The 15,181-nt window shown below is 44.1% G+C and overlaps 1 protein-coding gene across 7 annotated transcripts in view; it reads left to right on the top strand.

Moving 5' to 3' along the window:
* The window catches only part of ITPR1 (inositol 1,4,5-trisphosphate receptor type 1), a 385,201-nt gene that overhangs the window by 310,586 nt on the left and 59,434 nt on the right, over positions 1 to 15,181 (top strand). For all 7 annotated transcript variants that reach the window (XM_064274996.1, XM_064274992.1, XM_064274993.1 and 4 more), the window contains 4 exons: positions 2,677 to 2,772; positions 5,433 to 5,555; positions 6,944 to 7,048; positions 10,271 to 10,463. In XM_064274996.1, coding sequence (XP_064131066.1) covers positions 2,677 to 2,772; positions 5,433 to 5,555; positions 6,944 to 7,048; positions 10,271 to 10,463 — 517 coding nt within the window. The remainder of the gene's footprint in view (positions 1 to 2,676; positions 2,773 to 5,432; positions 5,556 to 6,943; positions 7,049 to 10,270; positions 10,464 to 15,181) is intronic.

Genomic DNA, 15,181 nt, shown 5'->3' with positions numbered 1-15,181 from the left:
TTTCCTCTGTGATATCTGATTTCTCCCCCTTTGAGGAAAATGGGTCAGTTGAGGAAAAGTACAACTAAGCCTATCTAGGACCAAAAAGAAAAAAAAAATCTGTACTTTATCAGTTGTTATCGTTGTTTTATCTATTCTGTTGTTGATTTATCAGAGTCCCTGGGTGGTGTAAACAGTTAATGCACTTGGCTGCTAACTGAAAAGTTGGAGGTTCAAGTCTACTTAGAGGCACCTCAGAAGAAAGGCCTGGTGATTTATTTCTGAAAAATCAGCCATTGAAAACCCTCTGGAGCACAGTTCTACTCAGACACACGTGGGGTTGCCAGGAGTAGGAATCAGCTCAGTGGCAACTGGTTTTTATACTGGTTGAGATAGCAGAAGGGTGTTTATTCAATGTTGGTTTATAACGAGAAGAGTTGCACTGGCCAAGAACGTGCCTGCAGGCCTCGGAGGAACTTCTTGGAATTGCGTATAAATGATGGGCTACAGATGACTGATGTTGAAGTACCACTGACATTTCGACTTCCCATAACTCTGGTGGTGTAGAGGTTAAGAGCTACAGCTGCTAACCAAAAGCTCGGCAGTTCGAATCCACCAGGTGCTCTTTAGAAACCCTATGGGGCAGTCCTACTCTGTCCTATGGGGTCACTATGAGTCAGATCAGAATCGACTCAACGGCAACAGATTTGATTTGGGGTTTTTTTTTTTTAATTATGCCAAAATAGTTTTACGGCGTGGAAGTAGTAGCTTTAGCTGCTGGGTTTACAAGCTGGCCTTTTGGGTATTTCAAAAGCTGATATCCTATTCTTTATGTTGATTTCCTTAGCATACCAGAAAACCCTCAGCCGTATTTAGGGGTTCCAAAGACTCTCCAAGAACCTGAAGATTCAATTCTGAGAATTGAACTTGCAACCCATCCTAATGTCTAAAGTGCATGTTGCAAAGGGTTAGCCTCACTGAGCACATTTCCTTTTGAACCGTTCCCACATTGGGCAGGTTGAGACTTGTCCTCTAGCTCATACCCATATGCAGCTGCGAACACTTTATCATCGTCATGAAAAGACCTAGAACTTCAAGGTTTAGCCGAAAAGCTGGTCTGTGTGTATTGCATAAAAGATATCACGGGAAAGAAAGGTCATCAGGGAAGGTATTGAACAGAAGCCCATAAGAATTAGACAGTTATTTTTGTTTTTCCTTTAGTATTTAGAACTGAAAATTAAAACCAATAGTTGATTGGCATGTATGGGTTAAATGAAATTTTATGTTGCTGTTTTTAACTCCTTTTGATGAATTTTGTTTGAGACTTGACGTGAGCATCATTTCAGCTCGTGTACCTGGCTACCATTCATCACAATGTGTGTCCTGTGACAGCCTGAGATAAACTGAGAATTTCATGTGCTCCTGATCAGCATTTCAGTGACTTTCTCAGCTATGTTTGCCTTCTGTGGATTGCCATAGAAATTTCCTTCCTAGGAAAAGTCCACCATTTGATAACATAGCAGCCTAATTGATCGGCTATGACCTGTACTTGGGGAGGAAAAAAATACCAACCCACCCCCACCCCCACCCCATGACAACAATAATGATTTTGAAGTCCTACAGACAAATGAATGGGAGCCCTGGTTGCGCAATGGTTAAAGCACTCGGCTGCTAACCGAAAGGTCAGTGGTACGCACCCACCAGCTGCTCCATGGGAGAAAGCTGTGGCAGTCTGCAACCTTGGAAACCCTATGGGGGAGTTCTACTCTGTCCTGTCAGGTTGCTATGAGTCGGAATCAACTCATCAGCAATGGTATTGGGGTACAAACAAGCATGCAAATTGTCATAGGCCCAGGACCTAAAATGAGGATAAACCAAAAGAAATGCAGGGTGTGGGCACATGAAGATGTTGAACATAACTAGAAATTATTGCTTGGCCTACACACAGTGCTTCTTGGGGTCCCTTTTTTTAACTGGTGTCAGTCCTGTCCTCGTTGTAATACTGAGGGTATAGGAGCTAATGGAAGTGTTTTGAGACAGGGAGGAATGACCTCAATCACCTGCCGTCTCTAGCCTGCAAGGCTGAATACCAGTGTTCAGTAACCGCACCCACCCTGCAGGCACCATGAGTCTATATAGGAGGTTCTTTCTGACCACTGCCACAAGCACCCGTGTTTAAATTTCCCTTTCCCAGCTCAGATTTGTGCCAAGTAACTTTAGGGAGAAACTATGCCCAAACAGATATGTGCCTCTTTGACCTAACTCGGAGTCCCTGGGTGGTGCAAATGGTTACCACGATGATTGCTAACCAAAAGGTTGGTAGTTCAAGTCCACCCAGAGGTGCCTCGGAAGAAAGCCTTGGGGATCCACTTCTGAGAAATCAGCCATCGAAAACCCTGTGGAGCACAGTTCTGCTCTGACACTCATGGGGTCACCATGAGGCAGAATTGACTAACAGCAACTGGCGTTTTGACCCAACTCAGATTCTACAGACATGTTTCTGGGCTCTAAACTGGTACTTTATTTCTCTGTCTGGGGAAAATGGCTTTGAGGGTATCTGACCGTGACTTTCCTGTGGGGGGAATTTTCTGTGTGTTCAGCCAGGAGGCAGCGCTAGCGTAAACTGGGCTCTTGTCTTCTTTTTGGTCACCCCAAGCAGCTGCTCTACATTCCTCCTCACTTTGTTTCTCCAATTAGAACAATGCTTCCAAGCTGCTCCTGGCCATCATGGAGAGTAGGCACGACAGTGAGAATGCAGAGAGGATCCTTTATAACATGAGGCCAAAGGAACTGGTGAGTTGGATGATTGTGATCCCCTGATGGTGGTAGCAATACCGTCGGAGCGGTATTTGTGGCAGAGCAGAAAATCAGCTTTCTTAACGGTTCAAAAAATCAGAAGTATAATGAGAACGTTTACCTGACAAGGGTATAGAGAATTGAATAGTGCATTCTGCCCTCTCCCTTCAGTACAAGCCACCCGGGGAAGCCTCCCTCCTAGCCCCTTTCCCCTCATGGTGGACAGTGTGTGGACAGTGGTCAAGGGCAAGGACCTAGGAGCCCAGCCAAGTTCAAGTCCATAGCGCTGCCCCTTTTAGCTGTACCCCCTTTGACAGTCACCTGAACTCTCTAAGTTGTACTTTCCTTATCCGTAAAATGAAGATGATAATATTACCTAGCCCAGAGGGTTGTTTCCCTTAGCAACAGTGCCAGCACATGATAAACCCTTAGAGAGCTGCAGCACCTTTTCTTATTCCTGCTTCATTGCTGGTCTTTTTGCCACCTCTTTGTCCAGTGCTAACAAATTCACATTTCTTCTTGATGGCAATAGACTGGGCAGCAGAAGTGGGGTTTTTGGGTGCTCGTGATTTTTATTCTTAAAGAAAACACAATCTTGTTTATTTTTGAGGGGTGATATTCACAATTGGCTGCGATTTCCAGGTTGGAAGTTAATGCTGCAAACTATGAGACAAGCAGCTATCAGAGACAGTGAAATGAGTCGAGGACAGACTCTATTTGGGCTTTTTCCCGTGCAAATAAACGGTAACAGACATAAACGAGGGCACTAAAACCTCCCTGCCTCCCAGTGACCTAAATGTTCACCTGGGGCCAGGCTAAAGTCCCTTTATGTATCCCTTTAAATAAAGTGAACAGCAAGTCCAGGTCTTTCATCTCGGAGGTCAGCTTGCGGTGGAAGTCCTCTCTAAGTTTACATAATGGCTTATGTAACTGGGGGCCGGGGGAGAGAGGGTTAGGATTTGTCACTCTTGAGTAGGGACACAGTGACTTCACAGAGACCCCCTTTGGGCTCCCACGAATCAAGAACATGTCCACAGCTATTCTGACCCATCTTTGGTGGGTGGGATGTCAACACCCAGTGCTGTGGGTGCCACTTGTTCCAGGGTTGCCCCCTTGTGGTTGGAGAACATCATTCCTGGCTCACGGGCAAAAGTCAAAGGCTTCCTGGAGCAAACACCATTTTTAAGAATCCAAATGACAGGAAAGCTCTAGTACCCAGGACACATGTATACGTGTGTGTATGTGTGTATTCTGGCCCCACCTTCTATGCAACATGTCTGTGCGATTTATTATTAGAACTGACAGAAAAACAAGCTCAGAGCAAGGATCTTGTCTCCCAAGTTATTTCCAGGGCCTGACGCGATGTCTGTACAGAGATGTTTGGCCTTCTGTGTGTTTGGTCTTATATAATGAGAAATAATTCAGAATAATGGCCTTGTGGGAGTACCTGGGAGGTGTAAACAGTTAACGCACTTAGCTGCTAACCAAAGGGTTGGAGGTTTGAGTCCACCCACAGGTGCCTTGGAAAAAAGTCCTGCCAGCCTACTTCTGAAAAGGGAACCACTGAAAACCCTGTGGAGCACAGTTCTGCTCTGACACACGTGGGGTCTCCATGAGTTAGAATTGATTCAACGGCAAATGGTAGTGGCGATAATGACCTTGTGACAACACAGCATGCCAAAATGCCTTCTGACTCATCAAAGAAAAATTACTTTTAAGTTTTAGTAGAACTTTGGGTTGGGAGGTATTTTGTTCTTAATTTTTAAATGTTGAAATCTTGAATGATATGCTCATGTGGGAAATACTGACTGAGCCCTTGCTTTGTCCTGGGCATTGTGCTGAGCACTAGGGAGGGATGGAGGAGTGATCAGGGAGCAGAGATAAATGGGAGCACTAGGACAGGTCCAGAAATGCTCGAAGGAATGAGCTCCAGGAATGAGACACGCCAAGCATGTGGGTCCTCGGGGCAGCGTCATGCCGCTGTGAAGGGTGACAGGGTAGAGTTGAGATCCCAGCCACGTGACTGGGAATGTCCCATTACCTCTCTGAGTCGGTTTCCTTATCCACAAAAAACAGGACTAGTGATACCTCATGAAGCGTTTGTGAGCAGTACATTTTGAAAAAGGATATTAAAAGACTAAGTACAGTACTTGACATATAGTAAACGTTTGGTAGATGTTACTTGTTAGTAGTATTACTTTCCTCATGGAATGGGCCCTGAGAGCAAGGGCAAGTCTGAAATCAGAGAAATAGTGTCACCAGCTATTCCTAAGAGCTAGTGAATTTCTTAGTAGTTTTTCCTGAAATAACAGGAGTTGGGGATGGGGAGAGCCGGTGGGAAGTAATGTAAGAGAGAGGACAAGTCTGGCCTCCAGCCTGCATTTGTATCACATATTGTTGTTTCAAGGCAGTTCTATATCCATTGTCCCCTTTTAAAGTAGAAGAGTGTGGGCCAGCCACAGAATGCATTTCACTCCTGATGTCAGTGGAGGTTGATAGGTAGTGACTGCCTGCAATAGTGTCGAGGAGGATTCTGAGACTCGATTCAAGCGTGACGAGCAGTGTCTGCTTCAAGAGGGCAGATTGATAGCATGTGTGTCAGTCTTGTTTGGGCCTTCCTTGAAACAGGAGCTTTGTTCGCTTGGCCCTTCTTGCAGGTGGAAGTGATCAAGAAGGCCTACATGCAAGGTGAAGTGGAGTTTGAGGATGGAGAAAACGGTGAGGACGGAGCTGCCTCCCCTCGGAACGTGGGGCATAACATCTACATATTAGCTCATCAGGTATGACCTCTCCCCAGCCTACCCCAGGCATTGCTTACCTACAGTGCCCCATTTCCAAAGCAGATGTGCCATTAAGCTTGCTTTTCCTTTAAGGTTTCAACCTAGGGCTGTTTGCATTCATGACAATGTGGCTTACATGTACCTTTGGCCACCCAGTGTGCTGAGTTCCAGAATTTTTCCATTTTGCCACTGTGGTAGGGCCATGCACTTGGAAATCCCCGTATTTCTTAAAAGCTATCCACCACTGAGCAGTGACACTTAAATAATGGTTTATGGCTTTGTCTGGAGACAGTTAAAAGATGTGTTGGGCTTTTCATAAATATCGATGAATTATCATAACACTCTAAAGAAATAAACTTCAGACTCCTTGCTATCACATTTGGAAATCTGGGGAACTTGTCATTAAGACTCCTTTTTGTTTGCCTTTTGGGGGATGTAGTAATACTTTGTGCCCTGGCACCAACATGTCATGTTTCGTAATTCTCTTCCCAAGTGGCTGGGCTTTTGAAGATACTTCCTGTTTCTGGATGTTGATGTGCCTTTTGAGTTTTTCTGATGTGTATAGCTAGCCTGTAACTCCACTGTTTGCTTTTCCTGTCCCTTCTACTTCTTTAAAAAAAAAGTTTTTTTTTTTTTTTTGGTTTTTCACCTCTTTTAAACTCCGCTAGTTGTAAAACCATGATAGTATTGGCCCTGGAGCCCCTGGGTAGTGCAGAGGTTAACATGCTCAGCTGCTAACCAAAAGGTTGGAGGTTTGAGTCTACCCAGAAGCACCTCAGAATAAAGGCCTGGTGTTCTGCTTCTGAAAATCAGCCATTGAAACCCCTGGGGAGCATAGTTCCACACTGACATACATGGGGTCACCATGAGTCGTAGTGAACCTGACAACTGGATTTTTTTTTGGAGGGGGGTATTGACCCTGAGGTTGGCAGTTCCTTACAATAGCATAATGGTTGAAGAATATAAAAACATCTCCTACCCCTCCATTCCCAGCCTCTAGCCAGCTGAAAGGGTTTCTGAACACTGGGAATGAAGGGTCCAGGGCACTGTACAGAAAACCCCATTGCCCTCCTGCCGGGCTAAAGAAATCAGGGCAAGCGGGACCTGGTGTGGCATGAGCTTCCCAAGCTCTTCTGCCAAGCTCCCAAAATAGCTGCTGTGCACAGCACACCTTGATAGAGTATAGCAGCCTCCTGCCACCTGTGCCCTTTTGCTTGCCACTCTGCTGGCTAGTGTGTGTGTGTGTGTGTGTGTGTGTTTTATCCCTAAAGCTCTGTGTCCATTCTGCTGGCTATTGTGTATTTTTTTATAGTCAAGGTTTAGAAAGGAGTTGTATGCTCATGTTGCAAACAGATGGTGACTCCCCTATTTTCTGCTCTTGTTTCTAGTTGGCTCGGCATAACAAAGAACTCCAGACCATGCTGAAGCCTGGTGGCCAAGTGGATGGAGATGAAGCTCTGGAATTTTACGCCAAGCATACAGCACAGATAGAGGTAAAAGCATGGGAAGCAGGTGGGTAGCAGAGTTGAGACTTTGGGACCTGGCTGCTGTGCCGGAGTTGCATTGTGCAGTGCCCTGTGCTGGGGCTGGCATGCCTCCATTGATCAGATCAATAAGTGTTGTGAGCACCTAGACCAGGTTCTGTACTGGTGCTGACTATGCAGTGATGGTCAAGACAGTCATGATTACTGCTTAGGGTCCAGTGCAGTCAGACATTGAACAAATCCACACCACTATCATCCATTATAAATTCTGAGAAGGCTGTGCAGGGCAAGAGGAAGGGTTACAGCAAAGTCCAGCAGAGGGACCTGCTTCAGATTGTGGTGCTCAGGGAAGCCTGTTCTGAAGAAATGACATGTAAGCACAGACCTTAAGGAAAAACAGGGACCAAACAGGCAAAGTCCAGTGGGAAGAGCTTTTCAGACATGGAGAATAATGCAGTTGACAGCCTTGAGAGGGGTCAGTGCTGGCTGAAGTTGACGAGCTGAGATGAGACGCATGTGGCTGGAGTTCAATGACCGAAAGGGAGAGTGGCAAAGATTAGGAAGGAAAGGTGGGCAGCCCCAGACCTGGCATTATGTTGAAAACTGTCCTTGTAAGAAGTCTGGGCTTTGTCCAGTGACAATGGGGAACTGTCAAAGAGTTTTACATGGGGGAGTTACATGCCTTAAAAAAAAAAAAAAATCACCAATCCTCAATGAAGTCAGTGGTGTCATGTGCACTCTGCACATGAAGGAAACTCAGGATAAGGCTCAGAGAGATTGGTGTCATATGCTTAGCTTATCAGTGGTGGAGCAGGAATTTTGATCCAGGTCTATCTGACCCCAAAGCCTATGGGGCTATTTTATGTTCCCAGTATTGTCTCTTAGTATCTGAGAGAACCCAGACTTCTCTCTCCAGGCTCTTGGCAGTTCTGGGTAATGTTTCTTGTTTTGCTAATGAAGAAATACACAAGTTCAATATCAGCATTGGAACAAAGATTTTGAAGGGCTACCAGACTCTTTTAGGCGATATAAAATGCTCAGGATGGATGCTTTTTAAGAGTATTTTCTTGCCTGATGTTTCAACTCTCTGGACCATCCTAATAAGATGGGTCATTTCACTGATTAGTCAACCATGCCAAGGTATGTGAGCAAATATTCTTGATTTATTTTTAATGACTAGAAGCTTGACAGAAGGCCTGGCTCTGTCCTCTGGAGCCTTTTAAAGATAAGCTTTAGGTGTTTGTGGTAGAGAATGTCAGAGGAAAATGGAACCTTGGAGATCATTTCATTGAACTTCTTGGTTCACAGGGAGAAGACTGAAGCTTTATCAAGTTAAGAGATATAAACAAGGTCACCCAGCCAGTTAGAGGCAGGAGAAGGACTGGGCTATGATCTCCCAATTCCCAATATAAGTGTAATGAAGAAAAGGTATGGATAGCCCTTAAGTGACAGAAATGGCTGGGGCATGGTGTCCATAGTTGGCAAATCCTACCCTTGGCCAGCCATCCATCTCTTAAGGTACCCAAGGAAAGCTTTGTTGCTACTGAGACTTTCCATACAGACTCTAGTGTCTTCACTTTGGTGAGTTAGGCTGGGTAGTCTGGGATCTAGAATTCAAGCTTGCCAGAAGACCTCCTTGTCTACTCTTCCTTTCCCTCCTGAGCCCAGACCCACATCTCAGATTGTATTCCTTCAGTATAAGGAAGGATGCAAAGTAGGCAGGCTCTTTTTTGGTAGCAAGAGACTGCAGAGTTGGTCCCCAAGCCTATGTGTACATCAGAATCTCCTGGGAGCTGGTTCATGTGCAGATTCTGTCCACCAACCTCCATACCACAGCTCCAGTTAAGTGAGGTTGAGTTATGGGCCAGAATCAATATTATAATTAAACCTCCTGTAACCTGGTCTCCAGCTAGACTTGGGAACCAGTGGTCTAAAGACCACATCTTTCAGAAATTATAGTTCCAGGGCTGTGAGAACCTGTCTTACCTCTGAGAGAGTCTCCCACTACAACTTGACCTGACTCAACTTCTCTTGCTGCATCAATGAACACAGGTATTGAGAGAGCGAGAGCGAGCTCTTCTTATAGAGGGTGTTGTCCCTGGGCTCACCTGACTTCTGCAGCCTCTGGGAAGGAAGAATAAAAAGAGGCTATGCCCCTTTTGGAGCTCTGGTGGCTCAGTGACAAAGAGCTTGGCTGCTAACTGAAAGGTTGGCAGTTTAAATCCACCGTCCACTCCTTGGAAACCTTATGAGGCAATAACTGCTCTGCCCTATAGTGTCACAACGTCAATGGGTTTTATGCCCCTGTTGTACTGCAACCTTAGCCCTTTTGAAATCTCTGCCCCCCAGAACTGTGACTCAATACAGCATCCTAGAATTTGAACGTTCCAGACCAGACTGCTTCCTTATTGGAGAATGAGACAACCTAGGAAGGACATGGAGAAAACCTGTGAGGTGTCCATCCCCGGGGCCCAAAAAAGCTCATTTAAAGAATAGTGCTGTATGAGAGTTAAATGGGTGTATTGATTCATATATCTTATGTTTTAGTTGCTATGAGTTGGAATCGACTCTATGGCACCATTTTGTTTTTTTTTTTAAGTGACAAATAAAAGGTAGAAGGTTACCCCAACTGGATAAGCCAAAGTTCTCCTTATAAAGTTCTTACCTAGGAAGAACAAACCCAGTTCTTCAATCTGAAAAAAGATCTTAGGTAAGGTTTGCACCACTGCCTAGATCTACACTGTTCAATGTGGTAGCCAGTAGCCATGTGTATCTATTTAAATTAATTAAAATTAAATAAAAGTAAATATTCAGTTCTTTAGTCACACTAGCCACATGTAAGTGCTCAATAGCCACATGTGTCTGGTGGCTACCACATTGGACAGCTCAGACACGGAACATTCCATCATTACGGAAAGTTCTACTGGACAAATGAGCCTAGTGTCTCATCTAAGACACAATTTAAATTGCTCCAGATAAATATTAGTCACAATGAAATAAATAGATTTGAGGTTAGAAAAATACTCATACAGACCGATCAAAACCACTTTTTCGTATAACTCTTAAGAGACACAGCCCAGTTTGGGATTATCAAATCAGAGGAGACTCAGGAGCAGGTCTGTATTACTGGCATACTCAATCTTGAACACTTAGTCTGTGGCCAAAAGCCAAGCAGTCCTAGTAAAGTGTTTTGAAGATGATTGTTGAATCTCATCTGTTTTTTCACCCCAGATTGTCAGATTAGACAGAACAATGGAGCAGATCGTCTTTCCAGTTCCCAGTATATGTGAATTCCTAACCAAAGAGTCAAAGCTACGAATATACTACACTACAGAGAGAGATGAACAGGGCAGCAAAATCAATGATTTCTTCCTGCGGTCCGAAGACCTCTTCAATGAAATGAATTGGCAAAAGAAACTAAGAGGTGGGTCAGCAACACGTGAACAGCACTACAGAGAAGAGTTGTTGAAGGAGTATCGTTCTGGGGTTTTGCCACACTAAGCCTGGGCTTGGTGGTGCGTTTATCTCCAAGCAAGAGCAAGGATGATGTAATTTATACTCCCCACCTCTGACAACCAGGAAGTTCCAGACACCTTGGTGGTTGATCAATGAGCTCCAGCCCAAGGGTGGCAACTCCCTTGAAAAGGTTCCTTTATGCAGCATTTATCTTGATTGGATTGGATAAAAGGAACTGGGGGAGGGGAAGGAAGGGAGAGGGGAAGGCCAGGGCCTTGAACTCACAGGATGAGGCACTTAAGCGGGAAACTCAGATGGCTTGATTGCTCATTTACTAGCACACCTGCTCAAGAGAGTCTGGTATTTCCCTTTTGAAGGGTATCTCGGTTTTTAGACTCCAGTATCATTTTATAGGAGGTGGAATCATTTGCTGCCTAAGATATGTCATGGCTCACCAGCGAGTCCCATTGAGAAGGCCAGCTGGTCGGGGTGAAATTACTCAGCTAAAACATTTTTTATGGGGCTTCCCCGGAGGACTTCTCGGCTCCTGGTTTTCATTAGGGTTTTAATGAGATCCTTCAGTCCCAACAGTATGCTTGGCACCGGCTGTGGTAACCAACTTAAAAAGGATCGCGCTTTATTTCTGTTAGGCAGGAGTCAGGCTTTTATTTGAAACCCTGGACTCCAGCTGCAGATGGGAACTTCCAGGCTCTTTCTATGGAGTGGGGCTGGAGTAGGGGAAAACTGGGTTGGAGGTCAGTTTCTGGGAGCTTCCATTTTCTGCCTGATCCTGCCAGTCTGAGCAGGAACAGATCAGCCTCTTGGGATGAGTTCCTTGTACCTCACTTTCCCACCTTTCTGCAGGCCTTGATTCCATTTGTGGCAGAGAGGGTGATGCAATCGATTTTGCAGGAAGTCCTGTTCCCACCCCACCCACCTCACCGGTTCTCTATTCTCTCTGTTCTCTAAGGAGCTTCTCATTGTCCAGCACTTTCAGACTTTACACAGTGTCTTGCTGGGCCAAACCCATTCCTCACAGGTTCTGCATTTGGCACCTGACAGAGGGGCTGGGGGCCTTGAGCAGGACACACGTGTGACCTCCTTGTATGGACTCCAGGAGACATAGGGTACGATTCCACCCCACATCATGTGTCTTCATGGATTACTTTGGGCTTCATCTAAAACTCTCCTAGCTCAAGCATCATGATTAATGTTGCACTTTTACACAGCACCGTGCTAGGGCAATAAGACAAAAAAGATACAAATAAAAAGGTAGACGTAGACCCCACTCATTTTGTATTCTTATATTTCCTGCTATTACATGAAATAAAAATGAACTTCCTTTAATTTGTTGATTCCAGCCGTCACACTGGGATTTTCTGTAAATCCAGTTTGGGGGGATAATCTTGAATTCACTTATCTAAAACTCTGTAATATTATCCTTTCCCTTGTTTGAGTCTACTAAGACTGGTCAGATATATTTATTCTCTAAGAATTGTGTTGTCAAATATATGTATATAAGCTCTCCAAGGAGCTTATGAACCAACAGAAGGGTCCTCACCTGTTATGGTGAGGTAGATATCTCGTCTTCTTCTTCCTGAAATGTTGTAGGAAGACCTCAGACCCCAGAGATGGGGCTTCTGTTCTGCTCCTGCCACCCATTGGCTCTTTGGCCTTGGGCAAATGACTTAACTGCCCCTAGCCCCTCACATATAAAGTGGGAATCAAGATGACCTGATTGATTTTTTCCAGTACAGCCATCTGATTATTCCAAGATTTATATTGCATGGTAGCAAAAAACTTCTCTTATTTTAGTCTTTTTTTTTTTTTAAAGTAGTTTTTGTTTCAGTGAAGCTTAAACACAAACTATAGTTGTCAACTAAAAGATTTTAATTGGCTTCAAAGCTACCTGCTGGTAAGAGAGAAATTGAGAATAATAACTAGATTAAACATGATTTGCATATATAGGAGAGAAGAAATGTACTCATTAGAAGTGCAATTATAATGAGTTTTTCCTCTCTAAGAAGCTTATTTATCTTCTAATAAGTCTCCAGAAAAGATCCTTCTGGCTTATTTGTGTAGCTGCTTTACTTTTTCCTGAATGTATCACAGAAGAATAATCTGTGCTTTGGTAAACCTGTAGCTACAGCTCAGACACAAAGTGTGATCTGTCTGAGACTGACATTGCTTAGCTTTTTCTTCTGCAGGTACTAACATACCGAATTGCTGTGTTCTTCAGAAACCCTCCTCCTGCCCTGCTCACATCATAAAGGCGCGCACGCCCACATGCCACACACTCACACCCACACAATACACACCCTACGCACACGTATGTATACACACATACACACACCTCGCCCTCTTCTGTGCTTTCACATTGTTTCTCTGACCCAACTTGACACCCTTTCCTCAAGATCCCTGGCCAAGTAACGTGAAAGATCAGGGCTAGGAAAACTAGAAAGTAGTAAAAGAGGAAATTGAGGCAGAGTTGCGTTATGCTGGCGCTTTCTTGCTTGGGTTTTTCCCTCATGATTATCACACTTGCCACAATGGAGCTGGGAAATTCTGCTTCTACATGTATATACATATACGTATACGTATATATGGAATACAAGTCATCAAACAAGGCCCAGTTCCTTTAAAAAAGAAACAAATGAAACTAGGAAAGAGTGTTCCCAAGAGACATTGGGTTGCGGTTATTTAAACTGCAGTTATTTAAATTGCCCCGCTTGTCTGGGATTGTGGCACCTCTGTGGTTTTGCTATAATGTAGAAGCATCAATAGAGCCAACCAACATTTAACCCTTCGTGGTTCAAGTCTACTCACACACTAGGAAGAAAAGCCTGGTGATCTACTTCCAAAAGGTCAGCCATTGAAAACTGTATGGAGCTCAGTTCTGCTCTGACAAATACGGGGTTGCCATGAGTCAGAGTCAGCTCAACAGCACCTGGTTGTTTAAGTAGAAACATGCTACAAGACACAGCGGGGAATTCAACAACGTGTAAGCTAAGATTCCTTCCTGCAGAAGCTGACCGTCTGATGGGGGCAGGCCACACAGGCATATTGTTAAATGGCTGTAATACAAAGCAGATTCTGACAGGGGCTGTAGTTGAGCAAGAACACGTTGTGGTTTGTGTAAAATTTGTTGGATGAGAAACTAATTTGCTCTGTAAGCCACCACCTAAAACACAATATTAAAAAAAAAAAAAAGAGGAACATATTTTGGAAGTATGGGAAAAGAAGGCCTCCTAGAAAAGATAGGGTGTAAACAGTGCCAAGAAAGATAGGTAGGACTTGGACAAGTACAAGCCTGAGAGATTGGAGGAGGGACAGTGTATGAGTTTCTTGTTTTTCGCTGTAACAAATTACTGCAAACTTGGTGGTTTAAAACAGCATACATTCATTGTGTAAAGTCTGAAATGGTTCTCATTGGGCTAAAATCAAGGTTTTGGCAGGTCTGCATTCTTCTGGAGACTCTAGGGGAGAATCTGTTTCTTTGCCTTTTCCAGCTTCTAGAATCTACATGCATTCTGTGGCTCTTGGTCCCTCCTTCCTCTACCTTCAAAACTAGCAATGGCCAGTCAAGTCTTTCCCAGAGTGTGTCACTGACTCTGACTTTCCTACCTTCTTCTTTCGCTTATTAGGAGCCTTGTGATTATTTTGGGCCCACCCAGAAAATCCAGGTGAATCTCCCCATCTCAAGATCCTTAGCTTAATCACATATGCATAATACCTTTTGTTTGTAAGGTGACATATTCACAGATTCTGGTGGCCATTATTTTGCTTATCACAGAAGGCATAACAGTTCCATTCTGTTGTTGTGTCACAAATTATCCCAATACTTAATGGCTTAAAACAATAAACATTTATTATCTCATGATTTCTCAGAGTCATGAATTCAGGAGTAACTTAGCTGGGTCATCCTGGTTCAGGGTCTTTCTTGAGGTTGCTATCAAGATTCAGCCAAGGCTCTACTGGACCTGGAGGATCCACTTCTAAGCTCATTCACATGATTGTTGGCAGGAAGCCTCAATTCCTTGTCACATGGGACCCTCCCTAGGGCTGCTTGAGTGTCCTCACAACATGGCAGTTGGTTCAAGAGAGAGATTCAGATGATTCAAGAGAGAGAGTTAGAGCAGAGGAAACCTCAATGCCTTTTATGGTCTAGTCTTGGAAGTCACGCACCATTGCTTCTGCCATATACTATCTATTAGAAGCAAATTCCTAAGTCCAGCCCACACTCATGGAGAAGGCAATGAAGCTCCACTTCTTGAAGGGAGGAATATCAAAGAATTTGTGAACATATTTTTAAATCACCACAGAAGGAGTGCATAGAGGCTGCAGAGTAAGTACTAGGTGTGTGCCAGGAACCACAACTAGATGGGGATGCAAAGGCAGAGTGAATGGGGAAGGAAAGTAGGAGAAGAGTCTGGAAAGATAGATGGGGGCCACAGCTCCACATGCACAGGAAAGACATTGCATGATCAAGGTTGCTCCCCAAGCATCTTTTGTACCTCAGTAAATACCCAGTTGATTTGGAAGACTTTGTTCATATTCAAAATAATACAACAATTTAAGTGGAATGTTAGCCTTATAAAAATAAGACTTATTCGTGAAATCTGTGCCATAGTTCAAAAGACAATTTATTACAATTGTATTAAAATATCCTGCGATGAATGACCTCGT

The sequence above is a fragment of the Loxodonta africana genome, chromosome 22 (genome assembly GCF_030014295.1).
Source record: "Loxodonta africana isolate mLoxAfr1 chromosome 22, mLoxAfr1.hap2, whole genome shotgun sequence".
In the NCBI taxonomy this organism is placed as follows: domain Eukaryota; kingdom Metazoa; phylum Chordata; class Mammalia; order Proboscidea; family Elephantidae; genus Loxodonta; species Loxodonta africana.
Note: the sequence above shows the minus strand (reverse complement) of the source record. Positions and strands in the feature narration are given on the sequence as shown.